A 17215-nucleotide genomic window follows, 5' to 3' on the forward strand; every position below is an offset into this window, starting at 1 on the left:
TGGGGATCCGCTGCAGACGGGCCATCACTCGGAAGGTATTGACACATCACCAAATATGCACCTTACGCTCTGATACCAAACTGTCACGCCCCGAATTTTGAATAACCAATTCAAATCCGAAACATGAATAAACAATTAATACAAATAACGTTCTGAATTTTTTTCTCACAAACAAACACACCACTCGCCACTCAACACAAAAACTCGAAAACCTAGAGTTAATTATTACAATTCACTCTTACAAAGTAAAATCGTAAAGCTCTAAATGAGCATAACAAACCTCACAATATAATGCTGTAATTCACATAACACTACTCTAAGCAGCCCGATCACCGTCCTGGTTCTCCTGACCTGTAGGATTTCCCGCTACACAATTTGAATAGTGTACCGGGAGTTGCAACAACACAAAACCCGGTAAGCTTTTTACAGCCAGTATGAGTAAACAAGAAAGAACTGTTGATTTTAAATTACAATTCTTATAACTCAACAACACAACCAACAATCTCAACATCTACGACGCAAACGTCAACCAATTCAATATCACCACTTTGGTCCTATCACACAACACTATCACCACTTTGGTCCCATCCCATAACACGTTAGAGCTCTAACTGCCTCGTTACCTCTGACACCTTGGCCTAGGGTCAAGCAACGGCAAAATACTTCGGTTAACACTATAACCGTCGCGCTTTGGACATCCCCGTCCTCAGCACCATATACTTCGGTTAATAATAAACCGTCGCACTTTGGACATTCCCGTCCTCGGTACACAACTTCGGTTAATAATAAACCGTCGCACTTTGGACATCCCCGTCCTCAGTACACAACTTCGGTTAATAATAAACTGTCGCACTTTGGACATCCCCGTCCTCAGTACACAAACACTCCGGTTATCCATAACCGTCAAACTTCGGACACCTCGTCCTCAGAATCCTACATTCTCCAACTCTATACATACTCCAATGTAAATCATGAATATTAACAAGAACTCATCAATCATGATCATCACATATAAATATGATAAGTCAAATTTCAATTCATAGTATTTTAATCATCCCAAATTCCACACTCTTCAATGTCACACCATTCCACATATAATCACGTAAATATATATATACGTAATCACCCACTCAGGAATGACCACTAATACCAACTATAGTTCACACAAGAAAATCGTGAAATTCATTTTGTATAATAAAAATCATTTTACTTACCCATGGACCGTAATTGATCAAGTCCATATGATTTTAAAACAAATATTTATTTCATAAATATTTTCACGCAATTACGACAAAATAAGGTAATTAAATTTATTCGGTTCGTAATATGAACCACGTGAGGTTTACTCACCTCTAAATTCCCGCTGCGTCTTCTTAACAGCTCAAAATACAATTTCACGAATCGTCCGCCAAATCAAACCGTCGATCACCTAATCAAACATGACCTTAACTTAGCCAATAACTCAAAAACATAATCAAACGAAAATCCAACGGTCGGATTGAAATTAAATGATGATCCAACGGTCGGATCCTCACGGATCGCCTTCCTAATCACTGTTTTGCATTTATACGAAGATCCAACGGTCGGATCTTCGCCCATGACCGCACAAAGCCTCTGGGGCAGTCATACGATCATCATATCAAAATTATAGGTTCATCTGACGGTCCTAATTCCACAGATCATAAATCTAACGATCGAAATCGATCGAAATCTCAAAATTCATAACTAATTCATACGATAACCGAAAAATGCGTATAATACGCCGAAATGATCGTATCGAAACATAGAATCATAAAATTGACAGAAACTAAATTTTTGACCTCCGGAGGTGGCCGGAAAGGGCCGCCGGAGTTAGGGACAGAGCCACCGCCGACCACCACAATTGGTATCGGGGCTGTGCTTGTCCCCTTCGTTTTCTCATTCTGGACACTTTTCATAACTAGCACAAGACCAAAAAATGACAGGAAGGGATCGAAATGTACCAAAAATCAGTCGGTGGCCGGAATTTTTCCAGAAACCGGCGAGCTCCAAAATCGACGTGAAAACGTCAATTTAAGGCTTCGATTCCTTCTTAAGAGTTGTTAAGAAACTCAAGAAGAACTCACTGGTTCAAGAATCACAGAAAAATATGGTCTGTAGCTCGAGATATACCGATCGAAAGCTTCGGTTTCGTTCTTGGCGGGGTTGACTTGTAGTTGCTGCTACGGGATGCGCCGCCGTGTGAGGCTGCTTCTGGGAGCTTCAGGAAGTTGAGGCGAGCTTGTGGATGGATTTTGGTGAGGATTGGTGACCGGTAGCTTGAGATATCAAGCGTGGTTCCAAAACGAGCTCAAACCGGGCGGAGCTTCCCGCCGCCGCTGGTGGCCGTGTCACGGTGCAAGGCTGCCTCTGGCAGCTGCGCAAGGCTGAGACGAAGCAAAAGGAAGTGGTTCGACGCCGTTTGGTGGCCGGTGGAGGTAGAGAGAGACCGAAGAGCCTTTGCTCTGTTTTCGGTTGGATTTCGGACGAGAAAGAGAGTGAGAGTTTGAGTGAGAGAGAGAGAGGGTGTGAGTGAGGGAGAGTGTCGGCCAATGAAGATCAACTCAATCAGTTAACCCAAGCATAATCATTAAAGTTAAAGCAGCGAAATCATGAAAGTAAGCAATACTGCTTTGCTTTGATTAAAAGAAATCGACCGGGTATTACATTATACAAGTAATCTTGTGACACATGCAGTGGCGATTGAAGGCCGTCTTATTCAAATCGACGTGTTTCTAATAGATCAAGACCAGCCTTTTTTATTTTATTCAACAAAATATCATGTAATTTTGAGAGTTTTTCTCTACATCGTGCAACAAGCTTTACATAACAAACTGCAATAAATCTTATTAAAAAAAAATAATAATAACAATACAAAGTAAGAAACTAAGAATCTAAACAAAAAGAATGCTTTCTCTTACTCTTGAAAGAGAGGTTTTGTGATGATGGTTTGTCTCGGCGGGCAGCGACATTGTATATGTGACCGAGAAGGAGTTTGCTTCATCTTTCTCGCGACTATACATTGGAGTTGATGATGGCCTTGCTCAACGGGGTCTCTTAGTTCCTGTTGTTCTAATGGGTTGTGTTAGCAGTGCTAGGGGCCGGGTGTTCGATCCAGGTTTGGATTAGAGGTGCTTTGATGGATGCCAAGCTGTGAGGGTCGGGTCGGCGACTGGGTTGACGACATCAGGAGGCTGTGGAAGCGACGACCTCGGTGATGGTATCGCAGATCTGGATGGTCGCTGGTAGAGTTCGTCCAACTTCGTGGTTTGGTGGGGAAGCTTCTCTGTTCAGGCTGGCTGGCGAACGTCGGCGTCCAACATGGCAAGGAAGACGACGTTGATGCGTCCGTGTTGGGTTGTAGAGACGTCGACGGCGGCTACGGCGTGTCCCTGTCGACTGATAGGGTTTCAGGAAGGTTGAGATGTTGGGCTCAACTTCGGGCTTCGGGCTTAGGTTGGACTGGGTTGATTTGGGCTTTGTTTATTTTATTTTGCATTTTAATTTTAGTCTCTCTTCTTTCTTTTTTGAAAGAAGCATGACTATGTTTTTCTTTCTTTGAGTGGAGAGAGATCGCAAAACCAGATACTCGGTTGGTTTTTTTATTTCATTGCTTCTGAGTATTTAGGTTTTTATTAGAATAATGTTGCGTGAACTTCTTAAAAGGTGAGTGTACTCTGGATTGCGGAGTTCTATTTGTCTAGAATAGGATCTTTGTAAGTCTTAAATGACGATTTTTTATTGTCGACCCCATAGAGATGCGTCATTTACTCATTTGATACTACTTGCTGAATTATAAAATATTTGATACCTCGATTAAAAGCAAACTAAGAATCTATGGTAGATATATATTTGATTGATTGACATTGACCATATATCGGTGCAAAAAGCTTTATTGAAGGAAGAAGCCAAACTAGACTACTAGAGTAGTTCTACTGCTGCGGAGTCAAAATACATAAGAAACCAGACAAACAAAAAAGCGTCAAGAATAAAAAGGAGCTCAGCTAAAATCATGAAAAATTACAAGGGACAATTTCCCAAATCCTCCTTTAGTAAAAGAAAGAAAAATTAAAAACCCCAAAAAGCCAGTACATAATTAAGGATCAAATTTCCATGTGAACACTCATCAGGGAGGTTGATTAAGTTCCTCTGCAACCTGTTATGGGCTCCAACTCACTTGGTTGTCCCTTGTCCAATAGCAGAACCTAGATTCCTCTTCCTCCTCTCTTCCTCATATCCAAGAAAATAGTTTACCAAAACGAGTAAACTCAGACTTGCCAGTGACCCACAGGCCACAACCAGTGCTCTTTTGTTGTCATTTCCCTCTTTGGCTAAGTTTTAATTCCTTCATCATTATCAACTCTGCTCAGAAATTCACACCATCCTCTTTTGCTGCCAAACTGCATTATTCATAATCCTTCAAGCAACTTAATCCCAGCTAACTTCCCTTTAATCCTCAGATTTGGTGACCCAAAACAACATCTTGTAGTTGGTCACCATCTTCTCCCTCTGTCTTTATTACATTCACAACCCTTTTTGTACTCCATGAGCTTGTAGAACCCAGCATGCTCAGCCAGTTCAAGAAACCATGAGCTCCAAAACCCAAAATCTCTGTTTCTGGTGGAGGCTCATCTCCCTTTTGCTTTTTCTAGTGCCCTCATTGTCTCTCAACTCAGATGGAGTTTTCTTGCTTTCTTTTAAGTACTCCATTCTCAGTGATCCACTTTCAGTCTTGGAAAGCTGGAACTATGAGGATGAAACACCTTGTTCATGGAGTGGAGTCACATGCACCCAACTTGGAAACCCAGGAACCATCGACATGTTCAGAGTCACAAGCTTGGTCCTCCCAAATAGCCAGCTTCTGGGTTCTATAGCTGAAGAGCTGGGAATGATTGAACACCTTGTCCATCTTGATCTTTCCAACAATTTCTTCAATGGTTCTCTGCCTAAAACCATTCTAAACGCCTCTGAACTTCAGGTGCTTTCTCTCTCAAACAATGTCATCTCCGGTGAGCTTCCTGAGTCCATCGGTGATCTCAAAAGCCTTCAGCTTCTCAACATTTCTGACAATGCTTTGGCCGGAAAAGTACCTCAAAATCTCACTTCTCTGCAAAACCTCACAGTAGTTTCTTTGAGAAGCAACTACTTCACTGGGAATGTCCCAACCAGGTTTAATTCCGTTGAGGTTTTAGATCTCTCTTCAAATCTACTCAATGGCTCTCTGCCTCTTGATTTTGGTGGAGACAATCTGCGGTACTTAAACATCTCTTACAACAAGATTTGGGGGAAAATACCACCAGAGTTTGCAAGGAATATTTCAGTGAATTCAACCATTGATCTCTCCTTCAACAACTTAACCGGAGCAATCCCGGATTCGCAAGCTTTGCTCAACCAGAAAACAGAGCAGTTTGCAGGAAATGGTGAGCTTTGTGGGAAACCGTTGAAGAATCTTTGCGCAATTCCTTCGACTCTGTCTACTCCACCGAATGTGACTTCATCTTCTCCGGCTATTGCAGCCATTCCCAAAACACTCGACTCACCAGAATCAAACCCTTCCGGCGCACCAAATAGTACTCAGAACAAAACCCAAACCGGGCTAAAACCGGTCACAATCACTGGAATAATAGTCGGAGACTTAGCCGGAATAGCCATCATTGGACTGGTCATCCTTTACGTCTACCAAGTCAGGAAGAAATCAAAGAACAACCCAACTTCCACTTCATCAGACCCAGAGAAGAAACCAGACATTGTCACTAAACTCGACCCAGCTGCAACAAAACCATCCTCATGGTCATGCCTCACCATCAAAGGCGAAGAGACCTCGGAAGCAACTAGCTCAGACAGCGACCACGACGAGAAGCCCAACCATGAAACAGGGGGTGTGCACAGTCAAAACAGCGAAAACTCTCAGAAGCGTGGTGTGCTTATAACCGTAGACGGCGAACCAGAGCTTGAGCTCGAGACGTTGCTGAAGGCATCGGCGTACGTATTGGGTGCAAGTGGTCCGAGCATTGTGTACAAGGCGGTGCTGGAAGACAAGACGGCGCTTGCGGTGAGGAGGATTGGAGAGAGTGTGGTGGAGAAGATGAGGGATTTCGAGAACCAAGTGAGGGCCATTGCGAAGATGAGGCACCCAAATTTGGTGAGAGTTCGTGGGTTTTATTGGGGAGAAGATGAGAAGCTTGTGATATATGACTATGTCTCCAATGGCAGCCTCGCCGGAACCATTAACAGTGAGTCCCTGTTCTCCGACCTCTCTCTGTTTCTTCTTTTCTTTTTATTTACCGCGTACGTTAGTGAAATTAATTTTTTTTTTTGTGCTAAAATACGCTTTTTTCACATTTCTATTACATTGCTAATTGTTTTTTTTTTTTTTTGGGCAAATATATTGGCACTCAGATGAATCAAACTATAAAACTTTCTTTGCCCAAGTAATTTATGAACTTCAAATAAAATTTTAAAATTTGGCTAGAAATATTTATGTAAATTAAAAAATTTCTATGAGAAAACTTGCCATGATATATGATCCAAGTTTTTTCGTCTTTTAAGAATGCGGTTGATTTAATGATTTCATGTATATCATAATTAGTATAGTTCGATAATGTCATTCGTCTTTCTAAAGTATGAAACTTCATATTATATTAGACACAAATATTGACTTATCGTCCTAAGTACATGGCAACAAGAGATTACTTGTGACATAGGATGATAAGATTCCATTCGCAGCAGTAATTTTTTTGGGAATTACTAGTTTTCAAAATGTGTTCGGAAAACAAATACTAAATGTTAAAGCAGTGGCAGCAATGTTTATTTAGTTGCAAACTTAAACTAGTAAAATTGGAAAAGGTGGGAAATATGAAATATCAAACTTTGTTTTTGTAGTCATTAAACCACTCGACTTGTCTTCACAATTTAGCAAGGGCATTGTTCTGTTTGTTTGCTTATTTCTTGGGTGTCTGGATTTTCTGGAGGGCTTGTTTTGTACTCTCCTTTATCTTCACTTAACAATTTGGTTTGTAGTCTTTTTATGAAACCCCCGAGGCCAGTGTCCAGCTTTATTAGCTAATCCCACATTAAAATACAAGCTTAATTAGCATCAGTTGGTAATATTAATTAGTTTCTTAATCACCAAACCCTGTGAGATCCATTATTCACATACAAAAGCACGTGAACCATGAAAGAAGACGATAGTCAAGAGAGAAAGACTTGCGTGGGGCACCCGCACCACGTGGCAATGCGACAGATCAATCACTGCCTAGCAGGGGGTTCTTTTGGGTATTGTACATTTAGGGAGCAGGGACATTTTTGAAAAAGAAAAAAAAAATTCTTTGTTGTGATTGGGTGGCCCTAAAGCCACGTGGTGGGGAAACCCCCACCTAAGAATTTCTCAATCTTTTTACTGCAAATAGCAGAAATTGGGAGCCCAGAGAATCCGTGGTACATCTTCTGTTTCACGGTTTCACCAACTCTGCAAGCTAGCTAACTGTGACTGGGATATTGATATTCTCCTGTAAAAGAGGCTAAATTACGTTTATATCTTCATAGTTCAGCATATTTATGCACACAATTCCAGTAAAAGTTTAGAAACATACATCATAATTAATTTCAATCCATAAATGAGCTGGTAACTAATTAGCTGTAATAGCTACAAGTTGGTTTAGTCGCGATAGTTTGTTTACATCTAAACTTTAGTGTTATTTTTTGCATGTTAACAATATTGTACGATGTTACAAGACGTTGGTATTTTTCTGATCGATCATATATATCAACTAACCAGGTAACGTAACAGACGAAGTTTACTTGTTGTCCTCTTCAGAATTATTACTACCCACCCCATCTCCCAAACAAAACTATTCACATGTATACTTTTGCGCTGCACTTGTTGTCTGGGATGTAGGGTACATCTTTATATTGCTGGGTCTGAGGCTCTTAGCTAATTTCGCTAAATATCAATTGCTTGCGCCCTTGTTTCTTTTTGTACACCATCAATTTGGCATGAAAAATTTATGAGTAGGGTTCCTCATATATTGATTATTCCCTTATTAATTTGCAGGAAAAGCAGGTTCATCTCCTTACCATCTGCCTCTAGAAGTTCGGTTGAAGATAGCGAAAGGCATTGCCCGGGGGCTAAGCTACATCCACGAGAAGAAAAACGTGCATGGAAATATAAAACCAAGCAACATTCTTCTAAACTCCGATTTCGACCCTGTAATCAGCGATTTCGGCCTTGACAAGCTAATGTTAGGCGGCATGATCAGTCAAAAAGGTAGCGGTTCTGCCCGAGGGTATTTCGGAAGCCTAAAGTCCGCGGGGGCTCGCGAAGGTATTAATGAAATGCTACCGCCTGTTGCCGGCAGCCCCATCGCGACATCCTCCTCCGCCGGAGGAGCATTGTCGCCTTATCATGCCCCGGAGTCCTTGAAGAACTTGAAGCCGAACCCCAAGTGGGACGTGTACTCTTTTGGCATAGTTTTGCTAGAGCTTCTCACGGGTAGGGTATTTACGGAAAGGGAGCTGGCGGACCAGTGGACCGCCGGTTCACTGATGGGGGAGAAGAACCGGGTTTTGGTAATGGTCGAAGTGGCGATTAGGGCTGAGGTGGAGGGCAGGGAAGATGCCTTGCAGGCTTGTTTGAAGCTAGGGTTTAGTTGTGCTAGTTTTGTTCCGCAGAAAAGACCAACCATGAAAGAAGCCCTCCAGGTGCTAGAAAAAAGTATTTCTTCAAACTAATAATAATGTATTTCGAGGTGTCCCACAAAAGTGGTTTTATGTTAAAGCATTTGCTTTGTTGACTAGAATGTTTGATGAAAAGCATAAGATTAATGTTGTTGATATAGTTTAATAAGCTATGTAAGAAAGGAGTAGGCTGCAATGAACCAACACATATGTAGACCAACAGATGCCGTCAGGTTTTCTGTTAGATTGACCCCGTCAACTCACATAGGACAGGAAAGATGAAACTGTTATTCCTGTTGTTACCAGAGGGGCTTTTAAGGAAGAAGGAGAAAGACATGTGCATCGAGGAGGAAGGGTTTTCATCGGACTTGGCTACTATAGCAGATAAGCAGAGCGCTTCGCTTCTTCCTCTACCTATCCAACAATAATTCAATTCAAATGCAAATGGGTTGTACGTTGTTGGGTGCTAATCACTCTCTCAATCCAAAACCCAGTCAAGTCTGCCTCTCTCTCTCTCAAACGACCTCCGCGTGCGTCTCCAATACTGCTCCTCTCTCTCAATCAAAACTTTCTCTTCTTTTTAGTCTGGGTTGTTACAAAATCCGACGACGTTAATCAAATAACTGCCTGCTCCCCACCCACTTTTTTTCATCCTGCAAACTGCAACACTCTGCACGTGGTACATCTCTCTCTCTCTCTCTCTCTCTCCCTCTCCTATTATCACCTGTTTTTGTAATATTTTGTTTGTGAAAGCCCCTTGCTTCAGTTCCATTTGGCTGGGCAATGTACCCAATTTCAATTTACTTGTATTTCATCCACTTGCTCATAGTTTTATTGAGAATTGAGGTTTGGATTGCTGTGGGTTGTAGTTAGTTATTCTGGAATTAGATTGTTAAGAGCTTGTGCTTTTATACTATGGTGTGCAATTCTGCATGCTCTCAACTATTCTTGATTATGATGAAATTTCCATTCTAAAGAAACTTTCAGGTTTGCTCATATGCTTGATTTTGCAAAGAGGATATCTTGGTTTCATATTATTTATATTGGGATACTGGTAATGATTTTTGATACTTCTGCTCACATTCGAATTCTAGTGTTCTTAGCTTAAGTGTTAGGATTATATTTGTTTTGTTGAGAGGTCATGATTTGGACTCCAAATCAGTTCAAACTTGAAAAAAATGATGGATGATACTGAATGTTTTTCATTTGTTGGCAGGATGGTAGTTTTAGGTTAATCTAGAACTTTGATTGCATGGACTTCTTATAATAAGTTTCAAGTTATTCAGTAGCAAGCAGCTTTGGAGGACAGTAAAAATAAGGTCAACTTACGTTTTACAGCCTTGGAGGCTTGGATTGGACCATTAGAATTTGAGATTGTAAGATATAGTTGAAAGCTCCTTTTAGTTGTATCTTGTATCTTCATATATCGGGGGGTGGTTAATTTTCTGAAACTGGTTTAGGGGAAGTTTTTTCCCAATTTTTTTAGTCACGTTGTTAGATTCTCTGGTTATGCATGTTAAGTTTTCAGGTTGCTACTTCACCTCAGATACCTGCAAATCCTCAAAACAACCTGCAAAAAAAACAAAAAGGGGGGTTTTAATTTCCTCATTGTTGTTAAACAGAAGATGTGTCCCTATACACTTGTGTATTTTCTCTTGGTTTGCCTTTTTCTCTGTTTAGCTATTATGTTCTTCAGTTATGGAATATATTGTATATCAATAACTTTGTTTGGATATACTCTATTTGACCTCATTTTAATGAATGCTTGACATTTCCAGCTACATGTTTTGATTCTTAAATGGTCTGCATTGATATTTGAGTGCGGTATATGCTCTGGTCAACCTTTCGCCTAATCTTTTGCTCGTGGTTTTATGACCTTATGCCCTCAGAATAGATGCTGAAGCCTGCAGCATAAGGGAGGAACTTGATAAACTGATGACACTGCAGCAGCCTTTAAGTGGAAGTTGTAACAATTCATCGGAGACCGCAAAAGATGCAACGGTAGAGGTATACTTGATTTTCCTGCATAGGCAAATGAGCATAAAATCCATATAAACAGATCAGTACTGCACAAATGTTGTTTAAGATAATTTTTATACATGATCCAACTGAATTTCCATTTGAGTAAGGCACCCGATTTCTGTGTGCATGCTTGTTCTAATTTGTCTTCCGATTTTTCTATGCCTCTGTAATAACCATTCAATATTAGGTGCTCCCATTTATCACATCAAAAGGCACAACATACATTTTTGCTTGCTGTATTTTATCTCTTTATTCACAACTAAGCACTTATGTTGGTCCTTTTTTTTTGAATAGTAGACCATGTTCAATCAGTTTTCTCAAACATGGTCTCAGTTAATTTTTCAAGGAAGGAAAAAAATGTGAATGGAGTCTTTGGGTTCAGTATGTTTCAGTTGTGCTAAACTACCTGTACAGTTCAGGCAGTTGAACTTGACCATTAGTGATACTTGTACCTGATACAGTTGTGTTGATATAAATTTATTTTTTTATTTAACTAAAGAAGTTGTGACTCATCAAAACTGAAAACTCTAATTTCCTTGCAGCATTTAAAAGCAGCACTCGTAGAAATTCAACTATGTTCCAGGTTGGAGTCTCTGTTACTAAAGAAGAAATCCTTGAACAATGGGGACTCACCTGAGCTGCACACTGAAAAGGTCCCAGTTTGATGTCATTTCAGCTAGCCAGTAAAAGGGCGTTAGAACAAGCATTTCTTGGTTGCAATGGATAAAAATAGTACCGAATAGGCAAATATTAAGATACAAAATTTGAATTATACTATAAAAGTTCATCTAAATGCCGTACTTTATTCATTTATCTGAAAACTGAGTGATTCCTTTGAGGGGTACTGCATGTGCTTAGTTAATAATGAACAATCTTCTTTTTCCATATTACTATTGAACTCTCCTCTTTTAAATTGCAGGTCGAAAAATTAAAAGTATTATCAGAATCTCTTGCTAATTCCACCTCACAAGCAGAAAAGCGCATTTTGGACCACAGGTTTGAACTTAGCTTTCATTTTGTTATTAAGATTTGGTTGTATTCAATTTAATTGTGATTTGTATTCTTATGGATTTTGTGGCAATTTTGGTTGAAAGAACAGGGAATGGTAAGAGACTTGGAAAGGGAGGATTTCATACATGAAAGCTTTGGAAATGTTATCCCCTCAAGGTATGAAATCCTGGATCCATCATTTTTTTTTTTTTTTTGCCCATATAGGTAGGAACATAGGCGATAATGAAAGCAAAGAAGTCTACAATAGTTTCTTACTGAAAAACTGTCCGAGTTATATAACAGTAGATAGGCACAGATTGTGGTAGCTGTCAGAAAGTCATATATTTTCTCAGTGGAACCAAATTGTGTATATCAGTGATATCGAACAAAATTAGACTGACAGGAGATAGAAAATTTGGTAAGATTTATGTGTCCTACAGAGGTTGTGCTAATGGTTTCATCTATTCAAGATGTGTACAAGTGTAAGCTACACTATATTTGGCTTCATTTTATTGACTGTTTCTATACTTCCTTGTGGGTGCTTCTTTGTTTAATCCTTCTTACAATTTGTTCTAATTTTTCTTTTCAATTAGTGTAATTGTAAATTTTCCCGTCTTTCTCTTGAGTGGGTGAGTAAATCCCCTATTCAATATTTGCATTCAGCATCATCTCATCAAGCTCTGCATGTAGCCTTGTGGGTTCTTTACTTTCTATTTTACCAATGTGGAGTTAGCTCTATACTGCTGCTGCTAATAAAATGAAATTGAAAAACGAAACTTTTGCACCGGGAGCTCTTAAAAGTTTACATTTTGACTCGTTAGATAATATCAGAGTATGTAGCGCGTACACAGTACACACATATTGTAGCTACTGCTCTCTCATTCTATTGCTTAATCTACTTAATGAGGTCATGGAAAGGGATTCTCTTAGGATTGCAATATTTCCTAAAAATTTGTGGTACCATTTGTCTGTTTTCAGTTTTTTGCTTTCTGTTTAGCACACTTCTATGTTGGTTTTGATAAGACCACCTTTTAAATAGATTAAGAGATTAGTGCAGAAAAAAAATACACTAGAAAAGACCACCCTCTTGTTCGAGCCACTTAGAAAAGTGATGATCATCTCCATTTAGATATGCAGCTAGAAACATTGATGCATATTTTCTCTTCATTACAGAATTTCATTGTAGGTTAATTGTTAGCTAGGTGGATGGGAATACTCGTAAAATAACACAAGAAAAGTACTAAGAATAGGTATTCCACCTAAGAAGCTAGTCAATACATGCAATTTTTTTCTAGGTTAAATGTATACTGGACGCTGCTTGCTCAAAGTTCATTTCATGGAGCAATGGCAGGGTTCACAGGCTTTTTAGTTAGGTTTGTAGTTATCCTTTCTCTTACAAGTTTGTTTATTGTCACACTTGAATGGTGGAAGCTTCTACTTTAACTTCATCGTCTTAGTATGTATCTCATTCAAAAAGTTGCTCTTACAGTTTGAAGTTAAGACTCACATATTGATCTTTTTTTACTTTGATATACAGCATATTACTGAGAGCCAGAACCAGGTTGTGATTACCGATAGGATCTGGGCCACAACTCCTTTCTTCAACCAACCAACCGAGCTTCTTGAACCCCAAAGATGTTGATGAAGTCCAAAAAGAGGAAGAGCCTCCAACTCAACTGCTAGACAGGGAAAATTGTAAAGCTAGCAAGTACTGAAGACATTCCTGGCATGATATGAAAACACAAGACTGTTTTATTCGAAACCTTCTGTTAGAATCACTAGTATTCAGATCTTTGGTTGATGCCCTACTGACCCAGAATGTTGATGGGAATTCACATTTTTGACTGCTAGTAGCATCTGTGGAGCATAATTGTTTGTTGTTGTATCAGATGAATTCAATTCACCATGCCCTATCGAAGAGATTTCCGCTTAAAATGTTCATTTGATATAAGCAATACTAGCATTTCTGGAATGGGATTAGCAGTCTAATTAAGCTCCATCCTGTACGAGTTTGTAATTACTTAGGTCATTGCATATTTTTGACAAGTGCTGCTACTGGCCGTTTGTTCTGTTGGATAGTTTTGGGTGCTTAGCAGTAGATAGTAGTTTGGATGTTTAACAGGAGCTGCTATGCCATCTGTTCTGTTTCATTTTTATGCTTTCGTCTTAAAATTGAGTCGAGTATATTCATCCTTTACACATTTCCTACAATGCGGTAACGCAATTATTTCATTGTATCTGCACAGCCATACCAAACAGTCATAGTGGCATGGTCATTCATTGTTTTGCGATATATCATGTGTAGGGTTTGTTTGTGAGTTTCTAACCGTATTTGTTCATTTCAAGGTCTCTAATACATCATGTACCTTGCGGACTAACTACTTCGTATGTATTATGAGTTATATGTCATGAATGATTCATTCTACTGTGCGCTAGTTTTTCAATCTTCATACTGCTTGCACTGATAGATTTTTCTTGGTTGAAAAGAAATTTGAAATCATTATTCTAGTTTTGCAATTGAAATTTAATGCTCACATCCAAATGTTGAAACTTAAACTCTCAAGGTATGGGCAGAACCAAGTTTCATCAACTTGTCAGTCATATAGCTCGTGTGGGGCAATAATATGGAGCTCAAGGAGGTGATGAGATTGAGCAGTGTAATTGAATGGTTGGCTGAAGCTGAATTTCAAATGAATAAAGACTGATATACTTAGAAAGTTTCCATAGCATTCAAAATTGGTAAAAATCATAAAATCCCACAAACAAAGTCTGCTGGTAGCATCTTGATCAGAGCCGAGTCTTCTAGCCATCTCGGTCAGGCATAATTTTAGGTACAGATCATAAAATCCCAAGAACAAAGTAGACTGGTAGCATCTTGTTGGTTAATCAAAGCCAGTCGTACACTAAACAAAGCACACTAATATCAGATTATCAGTAAACAAAAAAAAAATGACATAGTTGAAAGTTTCTTGTTCTACATGTCCTCTTCAATAGTGTCCATGTGCTCGTTCAAAAGCTCCTCTTCAATAATAGGCTCCAAGTGCTGCTTGCTCAAAAGCTGGCTGATAAAAGACAACAAATTAAACACACAACTCCTAAAAATTGGGTGAACGAATAGTATTTTATTGGAGATAGAAAATCAAGACGAAGTGATTACCTGGGATGGCTAGAAGACTCAGCTCTGATCACCATCCAATAGGATAAGGAGGCCAAAGCCTTATTTGACAAATTTATGCAAGTTCAGGCCGTCTTTAAACACGTCATATATCAATCTCTTGCCTATCAGCATCTCAAATAGCAGGATTTCATAGCTATAGATGTCACCACTTGTTGACACCTCCATTCCTATGCCATACTCTGAACTTCATTTCCAAATGTACAAAAGAATAAGCATACAGCCTATAAACTATCATGTTTGTGTGCATCCCCACCTAAGGTCCTCGACTCTTAATGATTAGACTGGGCCAAATCTAGGACCTAGATGCATTCTTTGACAACCCAAAGATCACATTGTAGATCAGTAGATCACCTTGTAGCATATTTATGTATGCAACATGAAAAAGAAAAAAAACGAACAGCAAGCTTTGACAACAGAACAATATAGTTGGATGTCAAATAGGGACATTCATAAACACATTGGGCTTCTCCCAACCTACTATAAAATCCCTCTATAATTTCTTATACTCTTCAAATAGCATAGTCACAACTGAAATAAACCATTTCAGGTTATTAGAAGAAAAAGAAGCTCAAACCTTATTCTTTGATACTTCCAGCTACACTCTTGCCAAGTGCAATGACTGCTTTCTTCAAGATAACTTCAGTTTTCCACGGTCTTAGATAACAAAAAGAAAAAAGAAAAAAAATATAAATTAGTAAAAAGAACTATATATTTAAAACCACCCACCTAGATTGAACAAGACCAATTATACAAAACAGCAAAAAAAAACAAAAAACAAAAAAAAAAAAGCAAATTCAATTCGAGTTCAACAAAAACTGATAATCAAATTGAAAACCGAAAATCCTTGAACTTTTACCGGTATTGAATCGAGCACAAGAAGAGGATGTTTGTGGTGCGTGCAGAAATCGAGGGCCATTGCGCATAAGCAAATAAGAGAGAGAAGAATATGCAAAGACCAGCAGTAGCACATCAAATAGAATAAAATAACCCACTTAAAGTCCAGATTTTTAGGTCATGTTAATTCTTCCAGCATATAATGTGATCTACTTACACATTCTGCTTGATTATGTGCGCAAGTGTAGGTGGACAAGTGTGATTATATATATTTGTCTTTCTTTATTAACACTTTTCTCAGTAATCATTTGTCATTGACAAATTTAAAGCTTACTTACAGAATAGTTGACATCAAGCTTAGGATCGCTATTGCAAACCAAACAAGTCTGAGCAATGCAGTACCAGTGGGAGTGCGCTGTGATGTTTTGGACCTCCTATAAATATCTCAAACATAGACATACAAGAAAACAGTGATATGAGAATTCATTGATCGCTTGATATAAGTGATAGCATTGAAATACTAAAAATCAAATGCAAAATGTTCAAGAAATCATTATAACCATTCATCTCTTTCTATAACCAAACGTGTACCAAATTATACAAAAAATCTATATTTCCAATTGAATAACAAAAAGTAAGGCAAGAGAAAACCTGCTTCTGGGGAGCAAAGTTGGGAATCCACCTGCACAAATTCTTCAAACTGGTATTCCTCTCCTGCCAATTCCTAAACTCATCAGCACGGCAGTCTAAAAGTCCTATAGCACTACCAACTCAATAATCAAACTAATAATCTTCAAGCAACATATATAAGAAATAACAGTAAAGCCAATAGACTTGCATAATAAACTCAAACTAATTAACAATCAAAAAGGGTTCACTGCATTTTCTTCTCTCTTCTTGTCCTGCTTCAATTTCCCAGCAACCAAACATGAGATTTCAAGAAGAGCATCAAAACCCAATAATAATCAAACCCCGAATCCCATAAATACCCAACATAATTCACCAAAACTAATACTTATTGAAGAAAACAACCCATAAAAAGCAACAGGCAAAAGCGAACCAAAACGATGCCAACTTCCAAATCAATCGAAATTCATATTGATGCAACAGTAATATGCAAAGGAAACGCATTGTCAACTATCATCAGAACTCAGCTCTGACAATTTATAACAAAATGTAGATTTTCATTAAGCAAAAGCCTGAGATGAAAAATACATACCGCCTAGTACTGGACATTGAAGGATCGGGTCTAAATTGGTCTGAGATCAAGGGCTTCTTCTGATTCGCCGGCTTCGGCTACAATTGCAACAAAACAGCCTTGATCGATGATCAGGATGTTCGACGGAGACGGTGGATTTAAGGAATTGGAGTTGCAGATTGGAGGTAGATGAGAATTAGGCCCGAAACGGTGAGGTGAGAAAAGGAAAGGTATCCTTGTATTTTATTGCTAAAATTTGTCCAAAATTTTTCGCGCAAAATTTGGCGAAATATTAAAAT

At 38.9% G+C, this 17215-nt stretch overlaps 2 protein-coding genes and 1 long non-coding RNA gene across 17 annotated transcripts; 2 read left to right on the top strand and 1 right to left on the bottom strand.

Moving 5' to 3' along the window:
• Positions 1-4124: 4124 nt before the first annotated feature.
• Positions 4125-8810, top strand: LOC133735274 (receptor protein kinase-like protein At4g34220). The gene is made up of 2 exons (XM_062162682.1): positions 4125-6251; positions 8072-8810. Exons 1-2 carry the CDS (start codon positions 4607-4609, stop codon positions 8746-8748), a joined length of 2322 nt encoding a protein of 773 aa, XP_062018666.1. The 5' UTR covers positions 4125-4606; the 3' UTR covers positions 8749-8810.
• Positions 8811-8924: 114 nt separating this feature from the next.
• On the top strand, positions 8925-13903 carry LOC133735275 (uncharacterized). 11 transcript variants are annotated; one of them, XR_009858887.1, is made up of 8 exons: positions 8925-9373; positions 9672-9748; positions 9911-10070; positions 10584-10701; positions 11259-11369; positions 11636-11712; positions 11816-11883; positions 13244-13903. XR_009858887.1 is itself a non-coding variant. In XM_062162683.1 (5 exons), exons 1-4 carry the CDS (start codon positions 10630-10632, stop codon positions 11854-11856), a joined length of 306 nt encoding a protein of 101 aa, XP_062018667.1. In that variant the 5' UTR covers positions 10589-10629; the 3' UTR covers positions 11857-11883; positions 13244-13903. The 11 variants fall into 11 exon arrangements, 1 of the variants encoding a protein (XP_062018667.1); XR_009858888.1 differs by having other exon boundaries at positions 8926-9373; positions 9682-9748; XR_009858893.1 differs by lacking the exon at positions 9672-9748 and having other exon boundaries at positions 8928-9373; positions 10589-10701.
• Positions 13904-14413: 510 nt separating this feature from the next.
• LOC133735277 (uncharacterized) lies at positions 14414-17148 on the bottom strand. Of its 5 annotated transcripts, none has more exons than XR_009858899.1 (6): positions 16938-17148; positions 16370-16432; positions 15741-16152; positions 15459-15538; positions 14864-15063; positions 14414-14768 (listed from the first exon to the last, which is right to left on the bottom strand). It is a non-coding gene; the product is annotated as an uncharacterized LOC133735277 (long non-coding RNA). The 5 variants fall into 5 exon arrangements; XR_009858898.1 differs by having other exon boundaries at positions 14864-15068; positions 15459-15521; positions 16057-16152; positions 16938-17145; XR_009858897.1 differs by having other exon boundaries at positions 14864-15068; positions 16057-16152; positions 16938-17145.
• Between the last annotated feature and the right edge of the window lie 67 nt (positions 17149-17215).

Source organism: Rosa rugosa, chromosome 3 (assembly GCF_958449725.1).
Source record: "Rosa rugosa chromosome 3, drRosRugo1.1, whole genome shotgun sequence".
Taxonomy (NCBI): Eukaryota; Viridiplantae; Streptophyta; class Magnoliopsida; order Rosales; family Rosaceae; genus Rosa; species Rosa rugosa.